Source organism: Myxine glutinosa, chromosome 5, assembly GCF_964187855.1.
Source record: "Myxine glutinosa chromosome 5, kmMyxGlut1.1, whole genome shotgun sequence".
In the NCBI taxonomy this organism is placed as follows: domain Eukaryota; kingdom Metazoa; phylum Chordata; class Myxini; order Myxiniformes; family Myxinidae; genus Myxine; species Myxine glutinosa.
This window is the reverse complement of record NC_136265.1, coordinates 194,232,748-194,245,242: the sequence shown is the minus strand read 5'-3', so window position 1 is coordinate 194,245,242 and position 12,495 is coordinate 194,232,748. Positions and strand designations below refer to the sequence as shown.

General features: G+C 41.9%; 1 protein-coding gene across 3 annotated transcripts in view; it reads right to left on the bottom strand.

Moving 5' to 3' along the window:
* LOC137428285 (spectrin beta chain, non-erythrocytic 1-like) overlaps window positions 1-12,495 on the bottom strand; it is a 261,054-nt gene that overhangs the window by 31,696 nt on the left and 216,863 nt on the right. For all 3 annotated transcript variants that reach the window (XM_078779311.1, XM_078779310.1, XM_078779312.1), the window contains 7 exons: window positions 11,125-11,349; window positions 10,940-11,029; window positions 10,376-10,654; window positions 8,522-8,652; window positions 8,120-8,324; window positions 3,346-3,720; window positions 2,908-3,152 (listed from right to left, as the gene is read on the bottom strand). In XM_078779311.1, the coding sequence (XP_078635437.1) occupies window positions 2,908-3,152; window positions 3,346-3,720; window positions 8,120-8,324; window positions 8,522-8,652; window positions 10,376-10,654; window positions 10,940-11,029; window positions 11,125-11,349 (1,550 nt within the window). The remainder of the gene's footprint in view (window positions 1-2,907; window positions 3,153-3,345; window positions 3,721-8,119; window positions 8,325-8,521; window positions 8,653-10,375; window positions 10,655-10,939; window positions 11,030-11,124; window positions 11,350-12,495) is intronic.

Sequence of the window (12,495 nt, the reverse complement as noted above, 5' to 3'; positions counted from 1 at the left end):
TCTTCACAGCATCAATCACAGGCTCTATTCCCATCAGCTTTCACAATTCATCATTTGTCTTCCTCTCTCTCAACGATACTCGGCACATCCGTCGAACCATTCGCATTTCCACCCTTTGCAACCTTCGTTGCTGCTCTACGTTCATTACCCATGTCTCGCTCCCATAAATCATAACACTTCTCACACATGCAGCATACACCTTTCCCTTCAGCTTCAACGACACTCCCCTCATCATCAGCACGCCACTCAGTTCCCGAAACTTCTTCCATGCACATCTCTCTAGCAACCGTTGCCGAGTCTGATCCACCTTCTCCATTCAGCATGTCTCCGAGGTAGCAAAATGTTTTCACACCTTCCAGCTTCACGCCGTCTCCAAGATCCAACTCAACATTTCCTCCATCTGCAGCTCCCTCTGTGCACACCTTACATTTGAATGTAGCTGCCACACTGGTTAATGACCCTCTCAGACCACTACATTTTTGATGAACCAACTCAGCGCACATTGTACATTGGAAAGTGGCTTTTGGAAAGTGGCATTGGAAAGATCGAAGTGGCCCTCAGTTGAAATTTGAATTAAAGAAAGAGTTCAGGCTTAGCAGAATCTTTTGTGAATAAAAGGACTTAGCATCACATGCCGAATATTGGCTTGATCCAGAACGGTCAAGTTTGGGAGAAAAGGCATTCAAATCAGAAAGATGCAACTTTAGATCAGACCTACTGTTTGACTCTGACTTGCCTAAGAACAGACAGCCCTGTGAAAAAAAAAAAAATCTTCGATTCCGCACATTCAAAATAGCCTTCAATTTCAAGAATACGAATTGTTTTTGCGGCAAATATCTCCCCACAAACCATTCTGCCTGATGGAATGGCATGGAAGAACAAAAGGGGCGGCAGGAAAGATGGAATGAAACAGCAGGAGAAAAAAAGGTAATTTGCGAAGTACTCTCAGGTGCTGTCAAAACCTGAAGCACAAAACATTGCTATTACCAATCAGTACCTCGATCTAAATATTGGATGGCATGCCGGACTAATCAGAGCCTTCGGTCACATCTGAGTACTTCTATCAAAAGGTAGTGAGATTTACAAGCTTTAATAAACGATAGATACAACTACACAATTACATTGCAGTATTGAAGCAGCTTCATGTATGAATGTACAAAACATGCAAAACAGAATAAATATTTACACAAACCCTAATCATTATTTAACACATCGAGGATATTAATAATCTGCGAATGTATAGAGGGCGTTCTCTCCAGTACATTACCTCACATCTCCAGTATTTTTCCTTGATTTTACAGGATTAAAGACTCAAAAGGTCCACGTTTTGTGACTATATTGAGCTCTATTCTTTTTCCTCCGTGAATTTATTCTTGCAGCTAAATGATGCAGTGATGAAATAAAGTGTGTTGAGAGTAAGGTGTTGGCACCAAAGCCACCTCGTGTTATCCCCCATCGTAACCCATGATATGTATTACCTCCATTTACCCTTCCAAACCCAACACTCTTACTTGCTGGTTTCACTATTCCTTCTCTTTCTCTTTTTTTCTTTCTTTTTCTTTCTTTCTTCTTTCTTTCTTTCTCTCTCTCTCTTTCTATTTTCTTTGCCTATTGTTTAATTCCTCACCTGTTGTGCATTCTCTCTTTCTCTCTTTCTCTCTCTCTCATTCTCTCTCTCTCATTCTCTCTCTTTCTCTCTCTCTTTTTCTCTCTTTCTTTTTCTCTCTCTTTTCTCTTTCTTTTTCTCTCTCTTTTCTCTCTTTCTTTTTCTCTCTCTTTTCTCTCTTTCTTTTTCTCTCTCTCTCTCTTTCTATTTTCCTTGCCTATTGTTTAATTCCTCACCTGTTGTGCATTCTCATTCTCTCTCTTGCCTATTGTTTAATTCCTCACCTGTTGTGCATTCTCATTCTCTCTCTTGCCTATTGTTTAATTCCTCACCTGTTGTGCATTCTCATTCTCTCTCTTGCCTATTGTTTAATTCCTCACCTGTTGTGCATTCTCATTCTCTCTCTTGCCTATTGTTTAATTCCTCACCTGTTGTGCATTCTCATTCTCTCTCTTGCCTATTGTTTAATTCCTCACCTGTTGTGCATTCTCATTCTCTCTCTTGCCTATTGTTTAATTCCTCACCTGTTGTGCATTCTCATTCTCTCTCTTGCCTATTGTTTAATTCCTCACCTGTTGTGCATTCTCATTCTCTCTCTTGCCTATTGTTTAATTCCTCACCTGTTGTGCATTCTCATTCTCTCTCTTGCCTATTGTTTAATTCCTCACCTGTTGTGCATTCTCATTCTCTCTCTTGCCTATTGTTTAATTCCTCACCTGTTGTGCATTCTCATTCTCTCTCTTGCCTATTGTTTAATTCCTCACCTGTTGTGCATTCTCATTCTCTCTCTTGCCTATTGTTTAATTCCTCACCTGTTGTGCATTCTCATTCTCTCTCTTGCCTATTGTTTAATTCCTCACCTGTTGTGCATTCTCATTCTCTCTCTTGCCTATTGTTTAATTCCTCACCTGTTGTGCATTCTCATTCTCTCTCTTGCCTATTGTTTAATTCCTCACCTGTTGTGCATTCTCATTCTCTCTCTTGCCTATTGTTTAATTCCTCACCTGTTGTGCATTCTCATTCTCTCTCTTGCCTATTGTTTAATTCCTCACCTGTTGTGCATTCTCATTCTCTCTCTTGCCTATTGTTTAATTCCTCACCTGTTGTGCATTCTCATTCTCTCTCTTGCCTATTGTTTAATTCCTCACCTGTTGTGCATTCTCATTCTCTCTCTTGCCTATTGTTTAATTCCTTGCCTGTTGTGCTTCTTTGTTTCCCTGTTACCCCACTGTCAATTTAAACTTGCTCTTCCATGAACATCATTATTGTATGAAAATAAAAATAATAAATAATCACAAGACCTGGGTTTCTCCTGTGCGTCGATTTGCCACATTATCTGTTCCATCCAAAGCATGAGGTCTCGAATCAGACTGAGAAAACGGTACTTTTCCTCAGTGTGAGCAAGTTTCTCATGCCGCTCCTTGCAAGAAGACAGCAACTCACTCCAGCCTGAGACTACATCATCTTTGCGTTGGTCCAGCTCATCAGCTTTCTCACCTGCATATGAGGCCCTCAGCCTCTCAATGTCTTCCTGGATTTGATTTACCTGAAGAACCACCACAAGATTGAAAATAATAATCAATGCAGTCTTTGAATAGTTTAACATTTTTCAAAAGAATCTGTTAGGTCAGTGACATCCTCCATGCTTTTTTCAGAAATTAAGCAAAATCTGAAATGTTTCTCAAGTTTATTGTCAATAATGAATCTTTGTACACAAGTGAAATTACACATGGTCTTACCTGAACCTCTAAAGCATGCACGTCGTTTTCAAATGCAGCATGCTTGCGCTGGAGATCCTCAACTGCATGCAAGTCACGACCAAAATCATCTGACAGTTGTTGACGCTTCTCATTGATGCGCCCATGAATGGCACGCGCATCATGCACAATACGGTGGAATTCGTGTGAAGCACCAAGGGCAGCAGTGCGCGTAGCAAGTAGTTCTAGAAGTTCCTCCCACGACTCTTCAAGGTTTGATTTCCAAGTCATGGCTGACTCCACATCTGGGTGCCCCTTGGCGACAAGCCCGTTTACCATGGAGTCCACCAGAGTCACACGTTCTTGGCCCACACTCACTGTGTCACGTGAGAACTTGGAAAAATGTTGCTGCAGCATCTGGAGGGTTGAGACGATAGTTAAAGATGATTAAAACAAACAGAAAACTAGAATGGCACTCTTCAACGTCGCTCCACCAACCACCACATGATTACATCATTATACATACTTGTACCAACGTTGACTTAAATCCCTTCAGCCGTTCTTAAGTTATTGTGGTAACGAAATAGTTTTTACTTAACATGACCTCTGACCTTTGACCCCAAAATCTCAGTTCATGGTTACATCATTATACATACTTGTACCAAGTTTGATTTAAATCCCTTCAGCTGTTCTAAAGTTATCACAATTTTACCTGACATGACCTCTGACCTTTGCCCTCTTGATGACATAATCCAATCAGTTCATCTTTGCATCATATATACTTATACCAAGTTTGTTAACATTACCATCACTGGTTCACAAGTTGGCCAGATAACATAATTGTAACTTAACATGACCTCTGACCTCAAAATCTAATCAGTTCATCTTTGCATCATCTATCTATAATTCCAGTAATCTCTGTATGTCTGTGTGTATGTCTGTGTGTCTGTGTGTCTGTGACCGCTGTTTCTCGACAACCACGGGTCCGATATACTTTAACCTTGCCAGGTATATTGCTGGGGACCTGAGGATGTGCCTTTTCAAGGTTTCATATTAATCGGAGAAGTAGTTACCGAGCTATGTCCAAAAAACGATTCAACCAATCAGAGAGCAGCGAGCTATCACGTGTGCCGAACGTGCCGAACAGACTCTGCCTCGGACGGCACATTTGAGAGCGTATTCATTTATTTCACGTTGGCAAACTATGTTGCCGCTATGTTGGCGTTAAACTATGTTTTAAAACTAATTAAAACTAATTTGCGATTCTTTCGCTTTCCTGCGCGTTTGTGCACGCTATGGCGATTTCTTTACCAAACTCCGCAAGCCGTTCGCTTTGGACCAAACCATTTCATGTAAATAGAGGGGGGGGGGGGGGGGGGGGGGGGGATTGTCACCGTACTCGCAAGCCGTTCGCTTTGGACCAAACCATTTCATGTAAATAGAGGGGGGGGATTGTCACCGTACTCGCAAGCCGTTCGCTTTGGCTTTGCGAATGGACCAAACCATTTCATGTAAATAGAGGGGGGGGATATAATTTTAGATATATATATAGTACGGGCATGCCCTAGTAATATATAATTATACCAAGTTTGGTAAAAATCCCATGACAGGTAAAAATTATGTTAAGGAGTTAGTTAACTTGTGAACCAAATGGGATGTCTGACATTTGACCTTTGACCCCAAAATCAAATGTTCATTTTTGCATAATAGCACTTTTTTTGTATACTGAATCGAGGCTCGTGAAAGAGCTGACATTTACTTTTTTTTTTTTTTTTTTTTTTTGTTTTGTTTTTGTTTTGTTTTGTTTTGTATACAAGATCGAACACTTGTGCTTTATCTTTCAATGCTTGCTTGTGCTTATCTTTCAATGTGCTTGTTTTTATCCCCTTGTGTTTTATACATCTCCCCCCCCTCCCCCTTCCCACGCCTCCTCCCCCCAAGCCCTCTCCCTCCCACACTTCTCCCTGCTCTCAAATGTTGTGGTTGTGTGCTTCCCCTTCTCTCCCCATCTTGTCTTCCGCTCCCTCTTTTTGTATATTTTGTTTGTCTGGTTGATTTGTTTGTGAAATAAATGTTAGCTCTTCCACGAGCCTCGATTCAGTATACAAAAAAAATAAAAAAAAATAAAAAATGCAGGTTTGGACAATACGCGCCTGCCGGTTTTATATCGATCGATTAAAGCACCTTTTGGTTTTGTGACATGGTATATCATCACCTCATGCTTTCTCACATATCAACCACAAATCTCTTCTCTTGCGTAGCATTTACCCTGCGCTTGCGAAGTGAAAAACGGGGTTAAGCGATTGGTTACGTATGTGTGGCGTACGTACGTATGTGTCTGCATTTTAAAATTCATTTTATCAGCAAGTGTTGGTCCGACTGACACGAAATTTTGCACCATAATGCCTCATCCTGTATAATTTTTAGTGATAATTATGACATCATAGGTCACTTGGTACGGACGCCATCTTGGAAAAACTTTGCATCTCTATATCTCAGAAACCATTCAATGGGAAAAAAATTGAAACATGGTTCATTGCCAAGTAATCTCCGTGGGGAATAAGTTATGTTAATGATGATGTCACAGTGCCTTCAATATGATGTCATAATTCGACAAGTACAATGCTTGATCCAATCAGTATGAATTTGTTTTCTCTCTAACTGTTAGCCTGATGCACAGAATTTTCACCGTAGGAGCTCCTCCTCCTGTAAAATATTGAATTATAAATATGACATCATAGGTCACGTGGTACAGGTGCCATCTTGGAAAAACTGAAAAACGTTGCACCTCTATATCTCTGAAACCGCTCCATGGAAAAAATTTGAAACGTAGCTCATTGTAAAGAACTCTGCAGAGGGAATAAGTGTTGTTAACAATGATGTCAATGGTGCCTTAATTATGACGTCATAATTTGACAGGGACAACGCTTAGTCTGATCAGTTTGAAATTTATTGAGTGTGATCTACGCAACAATTATATTGGAGAATGTAAATTTATGATGTCATCGGTCACGCGATCTGGCAGCCATATTGGATCAAAGAAAAAAAACCCTTAAAACCAGAAGAGTTGGCTTACACCAAGTTGACTGTGCAGTAGGGTGGTCCAAAAATGCAAAAGAAAATCACTTTTTTATCTGGATTTTGATGCTCTATTGGATTATTGTTAGAAATGGTCTAAATCATTCACCCAAAAAATATTTTGCATCTGAGTCATCTATAAACTCATACACACTCAACATATAAATTTGTCATTTTGGTCAATTTTAATGAAAATCGTCCATGTTGAGAGGCTTACAAAGACTTTAGAAATATTTTTTTCCTAAATAATGTCATTGATGGTACATACCCCTGTGAAGTCCTCATGGTCGAAACATGAGTCAGACATGTATGAACATGTTTCAAACATGTTTCAAGCATTGTCAAACATGTTTCGACCATGATGATTTCATACTCACAGGCGCAAGCGCATGCAAAAAGTCATGAACCACAAAATGGCTTAGTACAATAGAGCATGTACTTTTTCCACCTAGGTTGCTATTGGATTGTTCTCATTTAGCCAAATTTGGTGAAAAACGCCATATTTCAATTGAAGTGTGTATGAGTTTCTAGATGGAATTGAGCGAAAATATTTGGTGGGTGAATGTTTTAGACCATTTCTAACAATAATCCAGTAGAGCATCAAAATCGGAGAGATCGATGTTTTTTGGACCACCCTACTGTGTACGTGTTCCATGAATACCATATAGTTCATCATTAAATCATTCTCACTTTTTCATTTATACGACTCGATAAATAAATATTAGGTGAGGTTTTTACATGAGCAGGCAGGCAATGCTCAGATATATCGGTGGCGTAATTTTTTTCCACCTTCAACTCTATAAATATTGACAATATTTAAAAAATCTATCAAGTGTCGATGTTCTCATCTGACTTGTATGTCATTATGGAGAGATCTGTCAGCACAATGTGTTTATTCAAAGGGCTAGAAGCACATTTTAAAATTATGTTACCATTCTTGCACAATATGGGAACTTTTCCAATGGCAAAAACAAAACAAAGGTAGTAGACTTATCTGTGAAAGAATGCTTATCCAGAGCATTGCTGAAATATCAAATGTGTCAAATTTAATGTCTGTAAAATATCCTCATTTCCTGCAGCCTGGTTGGCTTAGCGGTTAGGGTGCCGGCTTGGGATCCTAGGATCCTGGGTTTGAATCCCGGTCGATCGCTGAATTAACACCAGGGGGGTTGACTCGGCCTGTCATCCTTCCGAGGTCGGCAAATTGAGTACCAGCTTGCTGGTAATTCCCTGTGTGTCGCAAGAGGTGACTAACATGGTTGGCGGCAGGAAGAGCATCCGGCCATAAAACATCGCTTCAAAAAGGGGACCATGGTGCCCGAAAAAGGCCAACCCCTGCTCTGCGGGGAAAAATGGCCTCGAAAGGTGGTTCTTTTAGGTTCCTGCAGCAAGTTGCTAGCACAACTGCATAATGAGAACCATCCAGAGAATTAACCTTATCAGCTCAGGAATGAAAGCACTCAGCTTCATTAAGGAGCACAAATTTCATGCGTGGCCTTCCAAGTTCAATGGCTCGACATTGCTGTCAGGCAGTTAGAGGATGGACAAACCAAATCATTATGCTAGATGGTAATTGACAGTTTTCTTCCTCTTTTTAGGAATCACCTTTGAATCAGTTTTATAGCTTCCTGGAAATAACCAAAATGAAAACGTAGGCAGGTCAGTCCATTGTGATGGAATACCACATGGACTTCTATTCTGTGTGGATGGAATTTCATTTTGTGCATTGCAGACTCACAGCGATATGCTCAAAGTCTTGTCCCAGCTCGTGCGAGCGTGCCGACACTTCATGCTCATCGATCCACTGCTGGAGATCATCGACCTCTCGCTGAAGCTGCAGCAGCTCATTCTGCTGCTCCAGTTTTGTTCGGCGCTCTCGAGCCAACTCTAGCAGCCCCTCGTACAGCCTGCTAACTTCAGCCTGCTGCTGGCAGATTAACTCACTACAGGAAGTAAAGCAAAGTAAAAGACAGAAGTTAAATAGACAGACAATAAATCAAGCAAAAAGTTCTGAAACCGTTTAGAGTTTTCTTAAAAAACCAGGTTTTGTCATTTCCTTCATGCTGGTCTACAAGGGTTAGCTTGAACAAACTACGTGAGAATACAATTTTACGTTTTATGATCATTTAATGTTGCAAACCTTTCGGGGTGCTTTTGATCAATGAGGTTGCGGCTGGTGTTGTCCAGTTGCTGGATCACCTCATTGTAATCTTTCACAGAATCTTCCATTATTTTATGCTTGTTCAACATCGCTGTAGAACTCTGCTCATCCTGCATCAAGAAAAACGTCCCTTACTCGAAGAACATGTTTTACTTACACACGACATATCACTCACCGTCTGCCTGTTTAAATTCCTGCCCTTTGGTAACTTGTTTTGTTCCCTCTCTGTTGCCATTTCATCAGGAATTGCTTGTGATGCATAAAACACACAAAGACATTTACATTGTTCTGGGCAGAGCAATGATAATGTGGAAGGTAAATCTCTGTTACAGTCTATATGGCCCACAGCCTGGTGTTGGCTTAGCGGTTAGGGTGCCGGCTTGGGATCCTAGGATCCTGGGTTGAAATCCCGGTCGATCGCTGAATTAACGCCAGGGGGTTTGACTCAGGCTGTCATCCTTCCGAGGTCGGCAAATTGAGTGCCAGCTTGCTGGGATGAATGATCACGGTGTGTACCCCGATTTAGAATAGGTACACCGTATCACTGCGCATCGTAAGAGTGTGACCAAGGGTTGGCGTCAGGAAGGGCATCCGGCCATAAAAACATTGCCTCAAACAGGGAACCATGATTGTCATGGGGCCCGCAAGGCTAACCCCCGCTCTAGCGGGGAAAATGGCCTTAAAACGATCATTCATTCATATTCATTCAGTCTATATTGGCCCACAAAGTGTAAAAGCTCCAGAGACTGAAAAAAATACACCTAAAATATTTCAAAGTTGATTTATTAACCCTATTTCTAAATTCAATAAAATCAATTAACAAGGTTATCCATAATCACAGAGGGAAGTGGAGGAGGATTGTGGTGAAGACAAGGTCGTAAATTGGTACCATTGGACCTCGCCCCTTATAAAGGGAAGAGGAGGAGGAGAAGATGATGTTGTCCTGCATAAAAAACACACCCATGTGTGTTCTCCCACAATTGTTGTGTGCACAATGATGTCATCGGTTAGACTGATAAAAGGCAATTTAACCATTTGTTATACTGTTTAAGGGCCTGGCTGTATAGCCTAGATGAATGCGCAGTTGCATCTGACCTACATAACCTGAGTTTGAATCCCGATTCACCGATAAACCGTCATCCTGGTGTTTCACACGGAGGGTGATTCATCAATGTGTGTGCCGTCCCTCGAACAGACGTTAAAATGGGTGTCTTGACTGCCGGCATTAGTCGGTGGGCATTGAAGATTCCACGACGTCCTTCACGAATATGAGGCGAGTCATCGCCGGAACCCCGAATAAATTCCTGCCTGTGACCGACTGCTGGAAAGGTAATAGCAAGCCACGCAGGAAATTCCGAGCCCGGGAACTACTTTGGTGGCACCGATGGTCTGTAAAAAGTATGGTAGGGTGGTGATGATGTACCCAAGGTCAGGGTGAGATTGGCTTTGGAGTCTTTCGGCGCTACAAGACGCCAAGAACAAGAACATGAAAGAGGCTTTCATAGCCTTGGGAAAGCCACACAAAGCTGAAGCTTGTTTTATGATTATTAGAGAGGATTAATACAATTATCTCCTCTGCTACACATACCTACCTCCCCCCCCCCGCCCCCCCCATCTTCCTGACCTCCCATCACGCTCCTCTCCCCCAATCCTCCAGTTGGATGACTGCACAACTTTTAAATATTAAATTCATTTTTTATTCTGAACCCTGTTATGTCTGAACCTGAGAACCTGAGCCTTACCTCACCCTATAGCCTTACAATCACACGAGGCCTCTTCTCTAGTCCTAAAGGGTACACAAAATACTAAAGGTCTGTGGGTCGAATCACTTGCCTTGGCCTTATCTTCAGCAATCATGTACAGCTCCTGTTCAACCATCCAGCTCTTGGCTTCAGTAGCATCAAACAGGTACTGCTGGCCACGTAGAGCTTCGTCCAGTCGACCCCTTCGCCGCCCGACCTCTTGGGATAACGTTTGCCACCGCGAATCCAGCTCCGTGAGCTTCCGGCACAAGGCTTCAGGCTCTCCCTCACCACGGGCAGCCATGTCTTTGCCCCACTGCAGCACGTCGCTCACACGTGGCTCGTGGCCCTGGATTTCCTTTTGTAGGTTCTGCACAACCACATACATATCTATCATTGCCTCAAAAAAACAGGTCGAAAAATAAATGTGAAGGTAAAAATATTGGTTTAGTCACAAAACAGTTCGGTACCAAAATAAAATTAGGCGGACGGCAAAACGAGACCGAAGAATCTACTTCCAGAGGGAATAATCGACCGATTACTTGTCATTTTGCTCTAATGATTAATCAAGAAACAAAAACGCCATGTGACATTTATCATTTCCTCTGCAGACAATCGTCGTGTCGCTTTTCACAACTAGGAACGGTCAACTGACCTCGTTTTTCTGCGTTAGCAGCTGCACCGTCTGTAGATTGCTGCCACGGTCCGTCGATGTGGCGAGCGGCATTCGCTCATCGACCCAGAGCTAGAAAATAAAACAAGTCATCACTTCTCGTGTACAAAACAAGATCGTGCAGGAAGGAACTGCATTCCAATAAAAACCACAATCACTTTGCTCACCATTTCATCCTCAAGATCGCGATTTAACTGATGCACTTCCTTCGACGCCATCAACTTGTTGCGCCGTTCCAGCAAAGGTTGGTTCAGCTCTTTGAAACGGTGTTCAACACTCTGCCTCCTGCTGTCCACCTCCACGGCGTTCTTTCCTTCTTGCTGCAGAGCTTGAGATTGGCTCTGGAGCTCGATGACTTCCTTTTGACCCGTTTTCATCTGGTCTTCGAGAAACTGAAGTGAAATCAAAGGTCTTAGAAGGATTTGTCCATCCGTCTTATTGATCCACTAACCTTAACCCCCACCCCCATTTCTCCTCACACCTATTATATATTTGTCCAAGTCTCCCTCTATTTTGTCCTTCGACTCTGCTATTGGTGTTTCCCCCCCCCCCCCCCTCTCTCTACTGTTTGCTTTTGTCCTGTTACGTCCTGATCCGTTCATCGCACCAGCTCTTCCACGAGCCTCGACTATGCATAGAAAAAACAAGTACAAAACGTTTTAATTAAAACAAAAGCCGTGTCGATGTTACACAATGCCTAGATGCAGCTGTGCCTATAACGTCGATGTTATAGGCACAGGACATTCCTATTGATTCGATTACTTGATGTTATTTTTGTGCAAAGTGAAAATATATCTCGGCAATTTCCCGTGTGTGGCGACGAATGTTTAATAGATCTCGGCATTTTCCCATCTGTTATTTCAGGCGGTGTATGACTGACCATGCCGCGATTTAAAAAAAAAAAATCTCGGCAATTTCCCGTATGTGGTGACACGTGAACGAAGCTATGCTCCTCTCTCCACATTATTGTGACGACGTATAAATTAAATATTTCATCGTGACGATCGTCATCAAATGGACGAATTTTTAATATATCTCGGCATTTTCCCGTCTGTTATTTCAGGTGGTGTATGACTGACCATGCCGTGATTTAAAAAATATATATCTCGGCAATTTCCCGTGTGTGGCGACGAATGTTTAATATATCTCGGCATTTTCCCGTCTGTTATTTCAGGCGGTGTATGACTGACCATGCCGCGATTTAAAAAATATATATCTCGGCAATTTCCCGTGTGTGGCGACACGTGAACGAAGCTATGCTCCTCTCTCCACATTATTGTGACGACGTATAAATTAAATATTTCATCGTGACGATTGTCATCAAATGGACGAATTTTAAATAGATCTCGGCATTTTCCCGTCTGTTATTTCAGGCGGTGTATGACTGACCATGCCATGATTGTAAAAAAATATATCTCAGCAATTTCCTGTGTGTGGCGACACGTGAACGAAGCTATGCTCCTCTCTGCACATTATTGTGTCGACGTATAAATTAAATATTTCATCGTGACGATTGTCATCAAATGGACGAATTTTTA